Here is a 22,656-nt window from a genome sequence, read left to right as displayed (position 1 = left end):
ATCGTTGTCTTTTGTATCACACTAACAATTACCTGTGTCACCTTTCTGTGATGTTTTACTTTCACACTAAAACAGCTTAACTACTCAACAAGAAAACCATTGGCAACAGCTACTCTCAACATTCTGTTTCCATAGTAACACACCAACACTCAGTGTGAAGGTGCTCTAAAGGTGATTGCTACTGTTTAACCCATGAGTGATTAAAGAGAAGTTTAAAATACATTCTGGATGAGATTTGTACTTGTAGTTGAGTATTTTTAAGACCATAGTATTTGTACTTTTACTTAAGTTAGGGATCTGAGTATTTCTTCCAACACTGGACAACCACACATAGAAGATTAAAACATAGCAGTTGTACAGTTGTTTTGTTGTCATGGTGACTTTCTGTTGGCTTTCTTATGAGATGAGTTGCATTTTGCAGACAGAACTTTAAGCACTATCATCATCTCAGCGACAAAAAAAAAAAATGACATTTGTAAATTATTGATGTTGATCAAATGGGGAAATGGTTTTCTTATGAACCTTTATTTATCTCCTTAACAGACACTTTTAGAAATGTTCTCTTAAGCATTTTCTTTGTAACACTTACTGAAGTCATGTTTCCAATAACATCCAAAAATCTAAGTGAGAAAGCAATTCGAAATACTTGTTATTAACAGTCATAAAGGAACTTTATTTGGTTTCTGATTTCATTAATAAAATCTCTCAGTTAAAATGAAACACTTGTCTCTGGCCTGCAAGTTAAAGGTTGAAATCTTTAAAATGGCCACCCAGTGTAAATGGGGCACAACCTCTTACTGTATAATACTGTGCTTGTAAAAATAACAAAAACAATGACGGTCTGATCCAATAAGAGAGCAAAACAGACCAAGGGAAATAATAACTGACATACAATATTTACACATTACAATGGCTTTTAAACATGGTACAGTTATGTAAATAAACACGGTACATTTAGGATTTACAAATGGTAACATTTAACGACTAATCGACACAGCACTGACACATATTCTCCAGTGGAGAGCGGTTACTCTGACTGTTGAACACATCTGAACAAAACAAACTACTTGCACACTGCTGCAGGGCTTTACTGACTTCAACCATTCTGCAGTGGTGAGAAGACAAACAGTGCATGTGGACACACTGACAGAGGAGAAAGAAGTGCGCCGTCAAGTTTTTACCAGTTGAATCCCTCCTTGTTTAACAGCAAGTCAAACACAAATAACATCAGGGGAAATTGGCAGACTCAAAGTGCAACGCCCAGCTGATGAACGATGCTGTAAATGCATGAATAATCCAGTCCAAGGAAATCAAAACCGTACAAAATCCTAAAGGAATGGTATGAAGGTGAGACAGATACGGTAAAACATCTCGTTGGACACGGTCGAGGGGAACTTGGAACGCTCACGGCGCTGAAGTCATCCGGCTTGGCTCGCTCACTCGAGGACAAAGTGAGCGTAAATGTAAAACATACAAACACCAGAGCTAATGCTGCATTATTTGGTGTTGGTGTAATTCTCTGGAACACAATCAGTCTGTCAAATCTGTTGAGACTCCACAGCGTCTGCCAGTATCAGGACAGAGCGTCCAACACATGCCCGAGCAGAGAGTCGGAGCCAGGCTGGAATATGTGTGAAAAGTACTTTCTCTGTTGAGTACAAAGAAGTGAACTTATAAGGTAATAAAAGAGCCTGACTGTGAGGCTGTAACATGATGAAACCCACGATACAAACATAGTGTGAGGGTTTAATAGAGTCCACTGTATTAAAAACAAAAATAAGATCTTAGCACCGTGGCGACAGCGATGGAAAAGATGTATTTAACACATCGTAAAACATATAAAATAACTGAATAAACACGGCTCTATGGCTCACAAGCTACACTGACAATGTGCCGAGTTGTGCTCCATTTCCCTTTATCGTCGTTTTAGTCCACAAAACTCACTTTTTTGCGCTTCGATTATTCAAGCAACTTAACTGGTTATAAAAACATCATTTATTTCAGCATGTTGTTTGAGAAAAAACGTATAAAAATCACCAAAGAATGCAAAAGAAATATTCTTTAAAAACACTCAAGAGAGTCCTGTGCACAAACTGGTGATATCGCAGTTAAATATTTAAATAGATAAATAGTTCATTGGTACCTGAGCGAGGACAACAAAGCACCTTTTAAAGCACAGAGGTGTGAGCCCCCTTTCACTGGAAACTCTGAGATGCTTCCCACTGTCCACAAGGTCCTACAGAGTCTCAGTATTTAGTGCAAATCAAGAAAGTCTCCGACTGTCGGAGTCCATGACGTAAAGAGCGCTGCAGTCCTTATGTCTTTGGTGGTCTGTAGGGCAACATCGGCACAGGTCTGAAACATAAGCATCAATACAAGACGTTATCACCACAGAAAAGATCAAATGTTGCATATCACGACCAACATGTACACGATTTTCCATTTTTCTGAGATAAAGATTCACGTCATACACTTCTGTAAACTAATGCTTCATATTTCCTTTCAGACACGCACCTTGTTGCATTAATCCGATGGTAAATAAACACGCCATGTCTCATGAATAAGCTCGAGTCATTTCGAAGTCTATTCCAAAGTCACAACGGTAATCTCATTAGGTCGGACTGACTGCAGTAACATTTTTTATTAAATTGAATTCATGTAAAGGCTGCAGCGGTACAAGGTTAGAGCAGTGTAATAAAGATATCACGCACACGGGAAAAAAGTGTTTCAATAAACCAGGAAGCACTGCAGCGCTGCCAATGAGACAACTTTTAGTTTGTAGGAGAGTGTTTTCTTCGGATAAGTCCAAAGAAATATACTTTTATGTGGTCTGGTGCAAAGAAATAAAAGAAAACAGCTTAAAGCCAAAATACTAAATCACATCATCACTCCCAATTGCATGGATGAAGTTAGGAATATGTGTATCGCCGCTAATCAATAATAATGATCTAAACAGGGTTACAAAGTGCTTCCCAATACAAGAATATAGTTACATTGATAAAAGTATGATCTGAATGAAGGTTTCAAAGCAACAATAACTTGAAATCCCTCAGTGATGCAGCCTTACAGAACAGAAAACACAAAATGTCTTCCTTGCTATCACTATTTTCCTGCAGTGTCATCCCTTCTTCTCGTGCACCAGGTGCCAAACACCGTGCAATATATATCACATCTGAATAAAGCTGTAACAAACATTAAGGTGATGGACAGCGACGTCTGAATGACAGAAAGCCATTCATTTAACAAGACAGATGAAGCCAGCTCTGTATTTCACGTCTGAGATTCCTGTCACGTAGCTCTGACCTGCTGGGTAGAGGGATGTTGGGCGGGGGCCTGGGCACCGTGGGGATGGGGATGGGGAGCGGGCGATTGGCTGGGAAGTGGACCCCCGATGTGGCACCGTGACCCAGCCGAGAGCTCCTCCCTAGAGGGTCTGCAGGCAGGGGCTTCTGGGGAGGACTCGGCTTCATGTAGTCCTGAAGAAGAAGAAGGAAGATCAAGGTTAACAATCTATACGTGGTTATATTGGTATATAAAAAGAGAGCCAATAGGGTGGCTGTGGCTCAGGGAGGAAATGGTTGTCAACCAATCGGATGGTCGAACATGTCGAAGTGTCCTTGGGCAACATACTAAACCCTAAATTGCTCCATGGCCACTGGTGTGGAGATGCTTTGTAAATCACTATGGATAAGTTCCTAAGTAATAATGTGCAACAAAAATGTTGTCCTATATTCAAGATTCAAGGCTTCTATTGTCATTTGTACAGACAATGACAATCTGAGGTCACAGGCTCCTCCAACAGCGCAACACAATAAAACAGATAATAGTGCAAGTACATCAAATCAAATAGAATATAATAGAAATAGTGCAGAGTAGTCTATATACAAGTCATTGGAATATTGATATAAGTTGCAAACAGATGAATGTTATGGATGTTCTTTCAAAAGTGCAGGTGTTAAATGATATGATGATGTTATTTGTGTTTGACTGGCTATTTAAATAGTGCATAAAAGTGCATGATAATGGTGAATCGGTCCTGAGGAATGACAGATTTGTTTCAGAATTAAATTGATTTCAAAATGCACATCAGCCTTGTTCTGAGTTGGTATCAATAGATATGTCCTAGATGCTAACTGACTTTAAATTTGACAAACACCACAAATCCCATTACTGTTATCTTGAGTGAAAGGGAACCTGAATAATATATCAGGACCCCTTCTACCTCCCTCTGAATATGGATTAGCTGTACGGCAGACAAAAGCTTCACTAGAGGGCGATGTGTTATCTCCTCTGATGCCCCCGCTAACATGAGATGAATCCCAAACCTCCTCTGTGTCCGCCACCTCTGCGACTGTGTGTGTGTGTGTGTGTGTGTGTGTGTGTGTGTGTGTGTGTGTAGAAGTTTATCTGTACAAGGTGCCATCGTGTGTTACTAATCTACTGCAAGGAGGCGAGGCAGTGATAAACATCTGCCACCAGCAGACCTGCTACCGTCACACACAGACACGTATGCACAGCACCACGACACACATGGACATATATAAGCTATATGCACACACAGAGAAACAAATAAGTGTAACACAGCGAGAACAAGGGAGCTGCAAGGTTTAAAACATTCATGAGTGCAGTCGAAGCGTGACTGGGTTTTGTCAGGACAACACTCAGACTTACTGTGGTGTTAAAATGATCCAATAAAAAGAATACATTCATTTGGAGGCGCCTTTCACGACACCCAAGGACACCGTACCACTTAATGATCTTAATTAATTGTCCTATTATCAATTTAAGTAACGGTTTACTACGACTCCACTTTACGAGGGAAATACTTTTACCGCACTACATTCAGTCCAGCTTTAGTTACTTTAAAGATTCTGGTTAACATGTTTTAAACATATGTGCAATTAAAGGTTAAGATAGTACTTTACTGATCACTATGGCAGGAATTCACAAGCTAGATGAATAGCTTATACAAAATTAAATAAAGCTCCTCCTTTACCAGCTGAAACATTAAAGTTATGAACACATAAATGCATCCATAATTCAATTCAGATGATTTCAGAAAACATTGTTGTATATAAAATAATGATAAAAAAACTGTCTTAGGTAAAGGGCTGATAAAAAAATAACATTAAAAAACATACAACCATGAAAGACTCCCACACAAATGCATTAGAGGAAGCAATAGAAGAATAAGAAGCACATGTTCTGACCTGCTTCTAAATATAGTGGCAGTCTATTTGGCTTTGTTCAAAATGGATATTGCAGCAGGAATGAAGGAGTTTTTGTAAGGTCTCTTTTTGGTCAGAAGTGCTTTGAAGTGGCAGCCTGATGGGGTGAGTGAGGGTCCTCTGAGATGTGAAGTCTGCTTTTCTCTCAACTTCATCACTAAAAGTTGAGAGGAGCCGGAGATATTTAATGGAAGCTTGTTGAATCGTGAGTCATTATTTTCTAATACACAACATGTTTCTTTCCTATGTTCGATCATGCACTCTGCAAGTCTGTTGTTGCAGCTTAAAAATAAATAAATTAGGCCTGTAAATAATTACTATTTTTCATTTTCAATGTTTTCTTTTCTAAACCATTTTTGATGTTGGTCTTAATAGGGAAAGTTGGAAATTACAGACTGAACCACTTCCTACTGACCAAGCTGACAAATTATTTTATTTTAATATATGATTTTTAATATCAGCAAATATTGACATTTACAATCAGAGCTGTCACAAATTAAGCAAAAAACAAAACATATTTCCATCATTTTAAGTATCCAATGCATCGTCTACTCTAGTGGTTCTCAGTATTAAAACAACAAAAGCAACAATCAGACTCCATATAATATGCATTAGCTAAGGTGCACTGCAGCAGCCGCTTTTCTAAGAGAAACGTACTTAACAACATTTTTTGTAAAATGTGCAAAACTGCATAGGACAGCCCAGAGCTCTTGAGATGCACTTACAAAGGCAGGATGCCCTACAGAGGTTGAACTGTTTTGATGCTTTAATCGGATGGAGCACAGCAGGTCCCATGTACTGAGTCTGCAGCACACTCCCATGTGAGTACTGTTCTTATTAGCTCAGAGCTAGGGGGGGGGGGGATTTGTGTGATCCAGTTAGAGAAAATCGGTGTGAATATAAAGTGAAACTAACACAGACTTTACACATTCAGCGTACCACCCACTGTGATCTTTAGTGCACATTACTCCCTGACAAATCCTACACGTGTAACTTCTGGACAGTTTAGTGAATAACGACTCCTCCAGTTACAAAGCGGCCTGTTCTTCAAAGGCTGAAGATGAAAACAAAGATGTTAATAATAGACAGATGCATCCGCTGAAATGCACGAAGAATCCAGCACCGATGTGCATTTTAACGCTGCTCTTGGAATAAAATCTCACACTGTGTAACTGGAGCCTTGGTTGTGTGCATATATCTTAATTCAAAATGAAGGGTTGCACCATCCTCTGTTGCTTATGCATGATCTATGAGCCTTGGGCTTACAAACACCTTTCACAATCCTCCGGAGGAACTGAACTATGCGTGTTGGTCTGGCCAAAAGCAAGGCTGTTTCTCTAAATTCCTGAAAAGATAACATTTTAAAATGTGTGAAGCTGCAGTCTCATTGTGCAGTGCATCCGAATAAGGTTTGAGCTTGTTTGCCTAACGTTTGACTGACTTCCCAGGTATCTGATATGTATTTTTCAAGATAATAACGAGCAGGTCTGTTTGAGAGAAATGTCCCTCTCCGCATGTTTTCTTATCATGCTCTGCCTCATTGTAATAGATGTAGGAGAGGTGTTATTCTCTTGGAAACACCTCGACATTAATGAGGTGCAATTGGCACACATGCATAAGATAGCCTGCAAAAAAGTATTTTTAAAATGAGACATATTGGCAAAGATAGCAGCAGAGGTTGTTTGAAGTATTCCAATGAGCTTGTAATACACCTTTTGTAAGGGTCCTGTACGTCCTTGCTGGCCTGTTATTAAACCTCAACAGATCCTCTGTTTCTGACCTATGAGTGCTGTTTCTACTCGCTCCATCTGTTTCATTACAGCGTAATGAGATGGGAGATAATAGCAGGTAGTGGCGTTTCAATGTTTTGGCAGGTCAGTGAGCAGCTTATTTAAAAAGCAAGCGCTAGCCTTTCAGCCAAAGTGCATCATTAGTTGGCAAACGTTGATGTTAAATCAGGGGTGATGTGCTGCAACGCTTTATATGGCAACACAAAATCATCCCGGACTGAATATTAAGGCAGTCGTTTTTGCTGAAGAAGTAACAAGGGAATTGATTCTTTGTTCCAAAACCAAATACTTTTCTGAAAATCTGATAAAAAGGTCCTAACTAGACCCTGCTTTCTTTGTTAAGCCAAACATGTTGTTAAACCTGGTTTAATTTTTCCAAAAGTATTCTATTTTATGAGCTTATTATACGTGTGATGTAACACACTCGTGTTAACTAGCAACTATAGCTGTGATATAAATGCATGGGAGAAACAGTAGCCTGCAGTATTTAACTCTATGGGAATGATATCATAAAGTAACAGACATTTGAAACACTCCAGTACATTATCTTGTAATAATTTCCAGAGTAAATCAAAGTACTTAGTTACTTCCCACCCCTGCTGCTGCTCACCTGAATGACTAACCTTGGAGGTATGATAACTGGATCTCTGTACGTCTCCCTGTAAGTTCTTCCTTCATGCGTTTGCCTTAACATCTAGGATTAGCTTACGCTTCTTATCCAACATGGAGAAACAGTCACATCACAAAGCTTGTGTCTTTATCTTTTTTTAAAGCAGCGGGGATCCGTCTATTCCCCTGCGCTCCCTGCTGGGTCTCACAGAGAACAGACATCCAGCATAGCTCCCTGCGCTGCGCCGCTACAGGAACGCATCAGGAACGCATCAGGATTTGGATGCACCACCAAATCCAGACGACAGATGGATTTACTATCTCCACCGCATCCAATACCGCTGGCTAAGCAGAACGCAGCGTCTTACTCAGGAGGTGGGTCACGGGGGGAGACGGATTGAATGTTGCAGTCGATAATGTGGGCAAGCAAGCGGACCGCAGTGCAGGAATGCAGTAATACTAACATTCAATGCTTTGTTACAACATTTACACACGACCATACAGGTCGCTGTCTCAGTTTTACAACACTGACTATAATTAGCATATTCTTTTAATCACTGCAGACCATTTTTGAATCTACAGTATCTCAGCTTTAAGATTGGTTTCTTATATTCCATTCCACTCCATTGGTTGCGGTTCATTTGACTATGAAAATCTCATGGCTTTGCTTTACTAAGATCATTCATCACAGTTTCCTATTTAGAGTCAAAGTTACATAACTTTCATGAGGTAATGCATTGTGGAAAAGGACTGATTTAAAAATTCTTCATCTGTGTGTCCGAAGTAGCTGTGACCAACCGTATTTCTTTGTTGTTGTTGATTTGCCAACATATATCTCTCACTGTTTCCTTGCCCTTGAAAAGGGTTGTTGACAAAATGATCTCCCTGCAGTGGATGATGAGTGGTTGACCTAAAAAATGAAATTTGAACATCTACAGTTCCATGAAATCACGTGAAATGACTGCAAGCAGTGAGATGTTTTATTATGAATATAACTTATGAGTGCAATGCTTGTTTTGTAGCTGACTCATATCTTGGATGGCTGTCCTCAAACGCACCACCAAGGATTCATATTTCCAATGAGAAGTTACTTTGACATTTGGAATGAAGAGGACTAAATGGTCACTGTGACTTTTGTCAAGATATTTTGAAGTCCCAGTAGGTTCATTTTTACACTTCATTAAAATTAAATTATATTAAATGGTAGCCTAGAATTTACAGGAAATCAATGTAGAAAGTTGTGTTTTGGTTGATAAATGGTACTTGAATTGATGGGCTATGTATGGTCCAGTAAAGCTGTGGTCTACACAGAAACGTGTAGTAGATATATTAAAATATTACAAGACAGTTTCTGATGAAGTTAAAGCTAAACAGACTTGGAATATATGAATACTTGAGTGAAACAAACCTGGTCTGCTCTGCAGGACGGCTGCTGGCGTGGCAGGCTGAGGAAAGGTGTCACTCGGGGGGGAGAGAGGGGCGTGTGGGCGGGCAGCACCCTGTGGTAGGCCGGCAGAGGAGGCAGGATGGGATGGCCCACGCTCAGAGACACCGGCATGGGCTGGCTGATTTGCAGCGGCTGGTATAGGGGCAGTCTGCGCAGGCTGTGGGAGTGGAAGCTGTGGGGGGGGAGGAGAGGCTCCGCACTCAGGAGAGACGGCTGGAAAGAGGAGAGAGGAAGATAGGGGGGGTTCGTTTAGCATGAAACACTTGAAATAACTAAAGGACAAGTTAAACAAGAAAGTAGAAAGAAAGGGAGGTGATAGAAAACTATTTCTGCTAAAAAGTTAGCAATGATTGAGAGTCAGACCAAAACATTTCAGATGTGTGTATCTCAGACTGCACTGCAACTTTTATTCATGTATCTTTGCTTTTAAATGAGTGTTTTTAAATGCCATTTTAGAATATATTTTGTAATGCTCTTAATGTCTTTCATTTTTGAATTGCCTTGTGTTGAAATGTTCCATAAAAATAAACTTGCCTTGCCTTTATGTGGTCAGGCTCAAATATACAAGCATTTGTGATAGGTGTTAATAATAATGTGCTCTGTTTATTTAAGTCTCACATTGTAAGACTAAGCCCGAATGCACATTATGAGCAACCTGAAACCAAAGCTTCTATATGGAAGAAATCATTTATTTAATATTTACACCAAAGTTGTTGCTTTGTCAACGATTTAAAAAGGCCTTTTGATATAAGAGTTTGTAACACTTTCTCCCAGACAATTGTGTACCCTCCAACATATTATCTTGTGCAGTATTGGTTTGTTTTGTCAAGGAACTTTTCTGAGTATTACTTGTACTTCCAACTTGTTACAAAGGTAAGGAATTCAGATTTTCTCACTTTAAATGATGTAAAATAACTACATTTCTTTCGGTCTTAGACTTTAGGGTCGGACAAAAAGAACACCAAGCCATCATTTTAAGTACCTTGGTAAGGTTGCACAGTTTTTGTGAAAGTCACATTTTTGTGGTCTGTTTTGATCTGGTCTAGTTGTCCTCTGGTCTATTCAGATTGTTTGTTACTGTTCTTGGGACCCTTTTCAGATCAGGTCTCTTAAAAAGAACCTAAACTTGTCCTATTGTGGTAGGTTATGGAAAAAGTTTCAAAATGATCAAATATCTCTACATTTAAAGAAGTCAAATTGGCCTCTTATAGACTTCATTTTGATTATAAGATGGAATAAACAAAAAACAACACCTTTAATGTTCATTAAAAATAAATGTGCTTGCCTTGTTTACTGATAACTCAAAAGCTTTAACCTGAATTATTAAAGTTTAGTTCAGCCATTAAAAGTAAAACTCTGCTTCGGACATAAAACTCTCGTTAGTGTGAAAGAGCTGATGTCAGAATCAGCCATAAAACTGGGGAACAGCGTTATTAGAGATGACGCTCTGTAATAGTTGAAGGCAGAGTCTGACCACATGTCCTGACCAGCTGTTCGCCCTCTGCTCAGAACAAAACCAATAACGCCTAAAATGGCCAGAAAGGATTTGGCAGCTGGACAACAATCACTCACACACTCACACATGCACACACACAATGCAGATGTAGAAAAGAGGATGGCTGGAGCGGCACCATAATAAAGATGGACAGGCTGTTTCAAAAAGTCATTCTGGTGAACAGAATAATACACAACATGAACTGGACGACCCTCTGCATTCAGTTAGGATATAATTACACCTTTTTACACTGTTGCTACAGATACGGCACACTGCAACACACACTAACACTCATGAATATAAATGCTTTAGTTTGTGTCACACACACATTAATAATAGAGAATCTCCGGCTGTGCTCATCGTTTCCAACAAACGAATCAAAGCCTGCTTTCCTCCTCCGCCTAAATCAATCAACTCTGCTCCCCCCTAAATCATAAAAAATCTTTTTTTTATCACAAACAAATATTCAAAGGGCTCAAATAACAACCTCCTGAGTCTCACTTAAATAGTGCAATCTCTCAATTACATTTCCTTTGCATCCCGTCAACAAAAGCAGCGTAATTAATATTTCTCAGAGAGGTAGAGAGGGAGATATATAAAGTGAGTTTGAATCAATTATCCAGCATTTGTTTTTGTCACTTTAAACCGAGGCATGGATGATAGTGAAGTGATCTTATAGTGCAGGGGTATTCAACAAAAATTCAACGAGGTCCAGTTAGAGAAAATGTCCCCATGCAAAGGTCCGGAACATCAAAATGTCTAACTTGCTTCATGAATTAGTGTGATATATATTGAAGTGACCTGTAGCTTTATCAACGTCTGCATGTAATCAACAACTGACTGCCAATCAAATAAAGAAAGTACAATTAAAAAACAACAATATTTATTGTAAATTAACGTTGAACTATACAGATATACAGTAAATACTGTGGATATGTGTAATGTTCCTCTCGGGCTGCATTTAAAAAATAAAATAGAGAAAATAAATAAAATAGCTTTTGAAAATATGTGCATCTTAAAGTGCTTAATTTTAGATAAATAAAATAAAGTGTAGCAGCAGCTTGAGTTTCCCTTTTTCTTTGTTAACCGTTTCACATCATGACTTAACAGTTTCAGACGATTATAGAACAATATCAGTCTTTACACATCATAACAATTGGACAGTTTTAAAGTTTCTCTTTATTTCCCTCTTGAGTGAGAAGTCCCTCACTCACTTTTTTTTAAATTCAGTGTGAGAATTGAGCTGGAGCTTGTCCTGCCAGGAGTTTAAATCTGGGCTGAAATTGTGTCAGGGCCATTCTCATACACACATGCAGGTGCTCATTGGTTAGCCTCGGTTAGCCTGCCCTGGAACGATATTTAGTTTTAATTTTGATCTTGGTCGACTGATCATATATTGATGACAGTATGGCTCTGAGACTGCTTATTTTGTGTGACCTCAGTTCTGACTTGAGAGGGAATGTTTGGTCAAACACTTTGTGTTTTGTCTCATAGTGGCGGTTTGGCACTTTTAATGAGCGCCACGGTCTCTGAACAAATGAGACACTGGTTCTGTGCTCCCAGTGGGCAGGATGAACATGAATGAGTCCACTCCGGGTTAAAAGCTCTGCTCTCACTGTCCACTTTCCTCTTCTTGGAGAGCGCCATGTGTAATTATTTGTCTCTCCCTGTCTGCCGCTAACACGCCTGTTCACCCTCCTCTCCGCTTCTCTCCCTGTATCGCTAATTATTCTCTTCACTCACTTTCCTCTCCGCTTCTCTCTGCCGCTCTCTCGTCTCTTCTTCTGTGCTTCTCTCCCTGTATCGCTCATTCGTCTCTTTCGCCCCCTGTCGGCGGCGGTTAAAATAGAATCGCCCTTCAAAATTGAAATCCCCTATTAATGTATTGATTATAGGTCCGGGTCCGTATAGGTCGGCGTCTGGGTCCGGATCCGGACCGCCTGTTGCCGACCCCTGTTATAGTGTGATTAAGAAATAATTCTAATAAAATGGACCATGACAGACACACACATGGGTGTATATGAAAAGACATTACACATTATTAATGCCCTGTATTTCAGGGAGTGACTCACCTTATAAATGTTGGCTGCACAGGGTTTGGGTGGAGGCTTGCGCTTTGGGGTGGGTCTGTACATGGACTGAGTCCTCATGGGGCTGGTGGGCCTGCTGGCCTCCAAAGATCTATACACACAAAACAAGAACGTAAGGTAACGATCTGCAGCTTTTAGTTTTTAACCAAATAGATATGCACTTACTGTATAGTATTGCAATTTGGTTTGGTTACTACTAGTCTTTCTTTTTAAGAGCTTTAATTGACCTACATTTTCTCAAACTTGTCTTCAAATGGAAATACTTAATTATCATATGCCTATTTTATAGTCTTATCAAGTATTGTCTATCTAAAAACGACGTGTTTGTTTATGTTTTTGATTTGTACACAACTTGTTCATGTATCTATTTAACATAATGTTAAGGTGTGTGTATTATAATGTATAATATGCAGAGATTATGCATTTTAATATACTGAGCAGCAATTCATTAAAATATGTTGTATTTGAATATTGTATGCTTTTTACAAGATGGTCTGAATGAGTCTCTCAATTTGTACTTTTGTGATACGAATGTTCTCAGGTGAATCTAAAACATATAGGCTATTTCTCCCCGTGTGTTTAGTTTAACATGTCACTTAAATAAACAAGAAACTATGAGCTTCAGGTTTAGCCATATTCGATTGTGATGAGTGATGGTTGCTTGTTTTTGATGCCAGTCCACTGACAATCAAACGTGATGAAAACATGTGCATTTAAATCAATGACTTATTGCATTACAACTTGGTAGAAACATCTCATTAAAACAAGATGGCAGGAATAAGAACTAAACTTCTGACAGAGCCACAATTTGTTATGTTTTGTGAAGAGACGTGTCACCTGAGTTTCTCCAAGGTGCTCTTCTTATTGTTGAAGAGGAGCCGCAGCAGAGCCTTCCTCTTCATGAAGATGATGAGGGTGGTGACCAGCAGGCTGATCAGGGTCACCAGGATTGCCACAGTAATGACCACACTGTCAGCTGACCCCATATACGACAACACGCACATTAATACACACACACGCACATCTACAGCACAGAATGACAGGACATGAGGCAGAGACTGTTACAATTAGGACACGGTCAGCAGCACAGTGGGTACATCACATTTCTCTGTAATTCACTCAACTCAATTAACTTCTCATTTAAAGCTACAGTACAGACTGAACACAATGTAATGTATTTCTGCATGGAGGATGTTCTAGAAAAGTTACACTACTTATCCATCTAGAAGTGACTCTACAAGAAAGAGACGTCTACATGAGAGAGGATGGAAATGAAGTCGTGCACGCTACCTGCCACTCTCATCGGGCCGCTGTCGATGCTCCCACCGAAGCCGCCGTTGTCGCAGAACGGAGGCGCCCAGTGTGCTTCACAGTGACAGTTCATCTTGTTGTTGCACACCTGCAAACACGGGAGTTGTACCATACATAACATGAAATATTGATACTCCCTTTATCCTGCATAAAATAGTACTCATGCCCCTTTCACACCAGCGCTTTTTCAGCTACGGCTCAGAGCTGGAGCCTGAAAAGCGCCGGTTTTTCCTGTTCACACCGCAGCGGCGCCGGCTCTTAGCTCCTTAATCGGGTTCACTTCCAGCTCCAAAAAATTGTCGGTCCAGAGGCAAGAGCTTCGGAGCTAAGAGGTGGCGTCGCTTACGTCTCTCTTACGTCGAGGCGTGCAGGAAACTAAACCCACCTCCCCTGAACATGGGTCGACTGTTATGCCTGCCTGCCAGTAGTGCTTATAAACACACTTTATAAAGTCAGGCAACACTAACCAGGCTTCGTGTGATTCTGTTTATTTGTGCCTTACTTTGACCATCCGTTCACTGTTATCGATCATTGTGGAGAGAGGCAGACGTGTTGTTTTGTATTATAGCAGCTATCGGATGCAAGTAGTCAGTTTAGCTTCGGTTGCTATGCTAACATCACCCGTTTTATACCAGAGAAACTTTCATAACAGCGTTGTGATACCAAACAGTGCCAATTCAGACTGACACACATTCAGTTAGGCTAAGGGGAACTGAGGATATGCATCAGCTGCTTGTGTGAGTCGGACAGTGAATACTTTAGAGCGGCCGCTGCAGTGTGAGCTAACGGGAGAATAAACTCCCGTGGAAGAGCAGCCAATACTGCAGCGGTCGGTAAATGCTGCAGTAACAATGAACCACGGCACTCTGGAGCAAAGTATAAGGTTGGAGAAGTCGTTATTCAATTTATTCTGGCTTCGTGTGATTAAAAGCAACATGATCATCGACCCGACGCAGTTCCCCGTTGTTGTTGTTGTTGTTGTGAGCGCCGTAATGGCTGCCGTTGGGGAGCAAATCAGCGATGTAAACGGTGACGTCATGACGCAGCAGGGGCAGCTCTGGGGCGCCAGTGGGCGGTGTGCACAGAGCGGGAGCTGAAAAGGGAAACCGGAGCTGAACCAGAAAAGCTCCCGCTCGGAGCTAGAAACTGAAAAGCGCTGGTGTGAAAGCCGCATTAGAGGCATTTGTATTCCTACCAGCTAAACTCCAGATTTAAATGATGTTTGGGTGCATCCAGAAATAACAAGATGAAACCTGATTTGGTTTATTTTTCATACATAAACCTCTCATTCGGTTAGTCCAAGGGATTTTTAATATGAGAGGACACTGGCTCCGCGTGTGTGTGTGTACTGAGAGTCATAATAGATCAAACATGTGCATGGGAGAGTCCATCCCGTAAAGCCTCAGGATTCCTGAGCACAAGTTTGATTCAGGAGGATTCCCTGGCGAGGTAAAGCAGTCCAGCTGTCAGTGTGGAGGGAGGAGAGAGGGATGTGTGGAGGGAAGAGAGAGGGAGTTGTGCAGATGTGGGATTTACATTAAACACAGGCGTGCAGTCAAGTGCCTTCCCTGCCTCCAGGCGACGGACACTTGTTCACACCGGGGCTAAGAGGCACTTGGGGGGGCTTAAAGAGATGTTTTTATTTGGTGTATTAAGAGAAATGTGACAACTGCAAAGCAAATCTCTTTATGTTGCTACAAGGAAGTGATCCGTCTCTATTGAATTAAGACTCAGGACACTAACTGTAAAATGAGAGTGGGCACATATATCTTTCAAATCCTGTTGAGGTTAAGATGCATATTAATAAAAAGTGGGCAGTGACGGTTCATCTCCACTGTACGCACATTTGAAGAAGTACTTTCGCGATGTCTGATGTAATAGTATGCATTCTTCAACAATTGGATTAGACGTACACACTGGCTCTTCACTTCCTGAGCCTCAGTTTCTCATATCAGGAAAGATTGCACTTCACATGTGTATACTCATTTGTGTTGAAGATGTGTGTATGGGTATATAAGGTATAGAAAAGCAACACATACTGTATAGACACCAATGTACCTGGAAAAGTCAATACATGCAGGGCGAGGTAAAGAGAGTTGTTCTGCAAGCGAACATTATTCTTTAAACTCCCAGAGTAAAATCAGATAATCACTGCGTTTCCAGTCAGGTCTCGTACTGTGGGAGGTGTTTGGAGAAAATGGGAGACAAATTGATTTGGCAGATATGCCTGCAGGGGGAACATGCAGCTCAAGTCTACACTCCTAATGGGAAACATTTCTCCATACTTTATTCTCTTGCAAAGTATTTTCAATGTAATTATTTGTTATTGCAGTGAGAACGTCAACTGGCAGCTGTGTTGTTGAGAATAACACGTTTATTTTTATATTGACGGACTAAATTGGTACAGAGATGTTTGTTCATTAAAGTAAGAAACAAGACAAAGTTGGGGAATAAACAAGTGTATATAATCTCTTTGCCATATACGATCAGAGATAAGTGTGAGCTAATCTAGTCCCTGGTGGATTGTGGAATCTGTAAACTAAACATAAAGTCACCCCCTGTTGAATTATTGATATGAAAAACTAAGAGAGAAAGGTGAACATCTTCTTTACACTGCAACACAACTAGCAGTGTGTTCTCTTACTGCAATGCTGCACTGTTTTCCTCTCACTGTGCAGGGGGAAGATGATGGACAACATCTTAAATAGACCATAAATGATGCTGTTAAACGGGATTGATTTAACCTCAGTGGGACAATGAAAATTGATCGCACAGAATGGGAGCATCTGACATAACTCACAGGCTGCAGTGTAAATACATTGCTCTGCTTCTGTATGCAGTCAGAGGGCGGTAAGACACTCTTAAGTCAATTGGTGGAAGTGACTAAATGAATACACACAGAGTCCTCCCAGAGCTGTTCAACATGCTACAGTGTATCATTTAACACTAAATATTGAACCAGCAGATCATTTGCACTCACCCCACGTCCATTGCACTTCCCAGAGCACTCGTGCACACTGAAGACACTGACATTCTGACACTGGCGATTCAGGCACACCTGTAAAGGGGAGAAATCATCAGGCATTTAGTGAGAGAGATAATGAGGTTTAATACAGAAGATGTGTGTACATTTGGGTCACATCTGTCGTGTATGTGCACAAGGTTTAGTAGCAGGTGCATGATTTATACCTGCTCCATGTTCTCTACCGAATAGGAGAGTACAGTTGCTGATTGAGATGGAAAAATACTTTAAAAACTATAAACAATATTAAAAAAATGGTGAAATTGCCGCACGTTAACACAATATGCTGTGATTTCCCCGAAAACAAACAAGACTTCCGTAATCAAGCTATTCCATCTCTTCTAATTGTGGTGTGGGCCATGCGCTGTGACCCTAATGGCCCAATTGTCATGGAAAATAGAAAACCTTTTTGAAAAGAACAAATGCCCGTGATGACAAAGACCCAGGCCAGCAACATTTCATGCTAATGTGTAGAGCTCAGTCACATGTTGCAGAGACAACAGACCCAAGCTAACATGGCAGACTGCCATTTTGCACAGCAAGCCTAAAGGTCTTTTAGCTCCAAGGACAAGCCCCTTGAGATAACTGAAAAGAGCGAGGACTTGTAGGACTCTGGGACAACACATTGTTGTTTCAGTCTGAAAATTGGTTCTTCAACATAGCAGGCAGAGTGCTGGATGTTCATGAGCGAACTCCAGAGCTGGATGGGCCTGGGCCAAGTGTCAAAACTTGCATCATATTTTCTGTGTTTCAGGAAATAGTGAGAAAGGACAATGTCTTGCACAACTGGATAGGAACAAATCCCATCAGGGAGTACCAGAGGGGCTGGGGCGGGGAAGATTCCTCAGACACAGAGTTATCATTCTGTAAGTTAACTGCCTTGATGTGTATGTAGCTGAAGAACATTTTAACTAGTACCATAGGGACAAGTAAAGATGCGAGTAAACAATGCTGTAAGAAATAGCACTTTTGTATTATTGAATCTCTGGACACCAAAATGTACTTTTGCGATAGAGGTCAATCAATCAATGTTTATTTATATAGCCCAATATCACAAATGTTACATTTGTCTCAGTGGTCTCAGTGTGTACAGAATATCAATATGACAATACGACACCCTCTGTCCTTAGACCCTCACATCGTACAAGGAAAAACTTCCAGAGAAAACCCCACAGTTTAAAAGGGGAAAGGGGAGGTGCTTTAAAATGTAATGTTCATCCATTTACTTATTGATAAAGCGGCAGAGAAATGTGTTGACAATGCCCGTATGAGCCGCATATTATATAAAGGAGGCAAGTGTTCCAGCCCAAACTCCTTTTCTGCCTCCTTCGTGGTGAAAGAAAGCCCTGATTTCAACGCAGTGGTAAGAGAGATTTTGAGGGCAGCACAAAGTTGGGAGGCACACCTAATAAAATAACTGGTTGCCATGACGGTCTTGTCCAGCCCTCAGCATGATGTCTATATATACGGATCAGTGGATTACCTCAGGAGTTAACTTTATTAGCCCCTCTGGCTCTGCCTCGCCTCCTAACTGCAGTCCTCAGCACCCGAAGGAATACTACAGTAGTACTACACTAGGCTCACACAGTTGTCAGTCTTTTTGAGGTCTCTAGAGCAGTGGTTCCCAAACGGTGTGCCGCGGCACACTGGTGTGCCGTGAGGCAAGTCCGGGTGTGCCGTGGGATTTTGTGACAACCATACCTTATTATTGAAATATACAACTACACAAAAATAAAAAATAAATAATTTACTATATCAGTACTTTGTAGGTTTATATGTACGTAATCTGCGCGACTTGCGCGTCCACATCTCCACGTGCAGTGCTGCATACACATGGCTGAGTCAGCGATAAGTCTCGAGGGGTGGTGGTATGCCCATTATTTTGAGTTCATCCGAAGAATAGACAGGAATGTGACGGTGAGGTGCAAACTGTGTCCAGGCCAGAAGCTGTTATCCACTGCTGTGACACCACGTCAAACCTCAACAGGCACCTGCAAAGAACACATGCTAAGGTGGAGCTACCGCACACGCTATTTGTTGTTTGTTTATATCACAGTCTGTTCTTCTTCTCTGTCTTCCGGTTGTTGCCTGTTTTGAATGACGAATACACACTACCGCCACCTGCTGGTAAGGAGAGTTATTGCCACTCACGCATGCGCAGTTCGTACGTGCTCGGCTGAAGTCTTTGCGGTGTCTGGTTCCAGTGCAACACATGGCCAACACGCAGGAGAACACGCCGACGCAACAGAGTGAGCAGAGATAGACTGCGCAAAATATACAGATAGCAGGAGACAGAGGACAGCCACGGTCAGATAGCAGGAGACAGAGGACAGCCATGGTCAGATAGGAAAACATTCAGGATCTGGATCAGTCTTATGCGACAATGGAAACTGAACTAAAGAGAACATTTGAAACTTTAGCAGTCTGCGTGATCTGCCTGCAGGGAGGTGCGGGCCGGCCCTGCGAGTAAAGTAACGAGTAAAGTAACGAGTTAATTTATGTAGAGTAACGAAGTAGTGTAATATATTACTTTTTTTACTTTTTTAAAGTAATATGTAATATATTACTTTTTTTTAGTAACGACCCCATCTCTGCTGAAATGTTACATTTATAATTTGTAGTTCAGGACCATGGACAATGCAGCTTCCTTGCATTGACAGTTCTCTGTGCTGAATTTCCTTTGTCTCATTTTTAATGTTGTGACCTGTCTGGTTTAAATGAGTGTGTTGCTGCTTTGATGAAGCCTAATTTGATAACGTTTCAAATTCATTTCTGAAATATTTCTTTAATAAATATTTCATGAGTAATATAGTTGTCTTTGTCACATTTTATTTGGCATTAGTAAATAATTATGCACATTTACAGATATTGTACATGATATGAGTGAGAACACGTGTTATAAGGGCTATTTTGCACAATAGGTGTGCCTTGAGATTTTTACTTGTCCTTTGGTGTGCCTTGGGCACAACAAGTTTGGGAACCACTGCTCTAGAGGACACATAATATTACGGAGCCCCCTAGGGGACATGGAGAAGAAAATTGTTTTTTTTTAAAACAAATAAAAATAAATGTTTTGCGAGATATCGCTCGGATGACGGCGCGTATCGAACTGTTCTGATAAAAACGACTGTAGCTTGTTGTCTATCTTGCTATGATTGTAAAGTCATGTTGTTTGTATTTTTACAACGTTATGTTCATGAATCTGTTCATTTGAATCTGTCAATAACTCAGCTCAGAGGGACGTGCATGTCCGTCCCCTCGCTCTGAGTGTTCTCTTGAGGTGTCTTCACTTATGTGAAACCCTTTATATATACAGTCTATGTGTGAAACCTGTGCCTATTGCCAAGCACTGATGTTATATCTTTATATTTAAGGCCAAGCTCAAAGTAAAATCGATGAACAGCGCCATTGTTGTGGTTTCTGTGTTGCCGTAGCAGCCGAACTGACCAGGAAGTACATTGAGCTAAATGAAAAGTTTTGCGAGATCTCGGAAAACATTATTATTATTTTTTTTCAAATAATTTTTTTTTTCTTCTCCATGTCCGCTAGGGGGCTCCATATAATATAGCTCCATGCTGTGTTACTGGGCAATAAACAACAAGGGAACAGCTTGTTCTAAAGCTATAGAAAGAACTTGTAAATTACAGTAGTGAATAATTAGAGAATAGCAAGCATGACCTTTAGAAGCAGCTTATACAGCACATTACTGTTGTATATACTACCTATGATTTCATTTAGTTTTATAAACACTTGTGCATAGTTGAGACACAGGAATAGAAAATGACGGCAACACTTTAGATACACATATTCACCATCAACTAGTTGTTAATTAACATGCATAGTAGAGCCAAACTACTAGCTTATTAGTGAACATGTTCTGAGTTAGAAATAACTCATTTAAAGTTTTTTTGACACAATGAACACTTGTAGTTTCATGTCTTGTTACATGAGAATAGACCATATTTGTTAGGTGTTATTATGGGAGAATTACTATTGTTGTGGTACTACTGCCTTATTAGGCCCATATTGAGCATATTAAGACCAGAACTCATGTTCAACAACTTCCTTACTTACAATAAAAAAGCACTAACTGGAGGGTTGTTAAGGAAAAACTCTTAACTAATGGCCTAGTACTGGTAGAATGTCTCTGTAGAATAAAACTGATCACTCACCATGCCGTCTCCACACTTCGTGCCAGCCAGCACCAGCCCAGGGTCAGGCATGTCATCGCCCAGATACACATGCGTTCCTCGACACAGAATTCGGCCTCCTTCTTGCAGCGGGATATTTGTTTCAATAGAAACAGCATTTGTCCCAATCACTGGCCGGTTGGCTCCTCCTTGACACTGAATCTTTCCACACTTTGCATCCCTGAATACAACACACAGAAACACATGCGTTGGCAAAAACATTAAAGACACATAGTTAAACTGCTTAATCAATAAAGCATGAAGGCCTGTCAATCAAACACAAGGAGAAGTAAATGTAGAGACAGATGAAAGACTGCTGAAGAGAGCCGCAGTGCTTCAGTCCTACGGTCGTTAAAGCAATTACATCAATTAACAAAGCGCTTGAATACAGAATTCACCCAAAGGGACGAGATCTTTGGAACAATTATCTTAAAAGAATAGCTTGAAATGATTCATGAATACTTTCATAGACTGTAATTCGCTGCCATCTTCCTCAAATTAAATGTTTTCACCCGTGTAAACTTTTGTTTGAAGATCACATGTCAGATTCCTCCACACACTGAAGATTTCTAATGATCCCACTTAAGCTAATCAGTTTTGTTTTGCACAGTCGTTTCTCCGTACCTCTACCACATCAGTGCAGCTGCAGCAACTTACCTCACATCGCATTTGGCAAAGGAGCCTTTGGAATCCTTCCCACAATTCCCGTAAGGATCTCCTGCAGAGTTGACTCGCTGGAAGCAAATCCCAGGGGCAGGTTTGGCTCCTTCGCACAAAGACAAACAAGCAAAATGCTAAACATAACGACTAAATTGAAGTGAAAGATGTCCCTAATGACAGTAAAGACGATGTACACAGCTGATCAGGAGCCATTTATCTACCTGGCCCCCACAGGGTGATGCATTGCTGCTCATGCGTCTGGCAGATGCCGTTGTAGCAGTAGCCTTCAACGCTGTAGCAGGCGTGCCCGTCATGCAGATAGACGTTGGCTGGACAGTGAGGGTTGGCACCGGTACAGAACTCTGGCAGGTCACAGGAGTTACTGGACTCTCGACACATGGTGCCAGCCTGTTTCAGCTGTGAACGCATACGGTACAGCTCAGTGAGCCATTTCAGAATTGATGACCATCTATCTGTTAAAGTCAATGCTTTTGGTGAAATGTTCAGTGTTTTTGACATATTTAAAGCATCAGGTTTTACTAGGCCCATTCTCTTTGGGTTAGCACTGCAGTTGTCTTCACATTTTTCCTTGACCTCATGATGATTTCCATTTAGGTAGGACAAATTGGTTAGTAAAAAACATGCAACATCTTCCTCTTTTTTGTTTAGCCTGCTAGCACAAAACACTCCACAAAGTACAGTTGAGGCTAATTGGACAAATTATAATTTTAACCCTAGCCCTAACCCTTGCTTTACATGTAAAGTTCCTCGTGCCACAGAGGTGAAAAAAACACTTTTTTAAAAACGTATTGAA

The 22,656-nt window shown here is 40.7% G+C and overlaps 1 protein-coding gene across 1 annotated transcript in view; it reads right to left on the bottom strand.

Annotated features, from left to right (window-relative positions):
* Positions 1-896: 896 nt before the first annotated feature.
* Positions 897-22,656, bottom strand: part of adam12b (ADAM metallopeptidase domain 12b) — an 84,789-nt gene continuing 63,029 nt past the window's right edge. Inside the window, exons 14-23 of the mRNA XM_034100003.2 lie at positions 22,064-22,259; positions 21,840-21,948; positions 21,165-21,363; positions 16,951-17,028; positions 13,950-14,058; positions 13,497-13,635; positions 12,642-12,750; positions 9,036-9,287; positions 3,304-3,476; positions 897-2,355 (exon numbers count right to left, since the gene is read on the bottom strand). Of these exons, the coding sequence (XP_033955894.2) occupies positions 2,316-2,355; positions 3,304-3,476; positions 9,036-9,287; positions 12,642-12,750; positions 13,497-13,635; positions 13,950-14,058; positions 16,951-17,028; positions 21,165-21,363; positions 21,840-21,948; positions 22,064-22,259 (1,404 nt within the window). The 3' untranslated portion in view covers positions 897-2,315. The remainder of the gene's footprint in view (positions 2,356-3,303; positions 3,477-9,035; positions 9,288-12,641; positions 12,751-13,496; positions 13,636-13,949; positions 14,059-16,950; positions 17,029-21,164; positions 21,364-21,839; positions 21,949-22,063; positions 22,260-22,656) is intronic.

The sequence above is a fragment of the Pseudochaenichthys georgianus genome, chromosome 15 (assembly GCF_902827115.2).
Source record: "Pseudochaenichthys georgianus chromosome 15, fPseGeo1.2, whole genome shotgun sequence".
Classification (NCBI taxonomy): domain Eukaryota; kingdom Metazoa; phylum Chordata; class Actinopteri; order Perciformes; family Channichthyidae; genus Pseudochaenichthys; species Pseudochaenichthys georgianus.
Note: the sequence above shows the minus strand (reverse complement) of the source record. Positions and strands in the feature narration are given on the sequence as shown.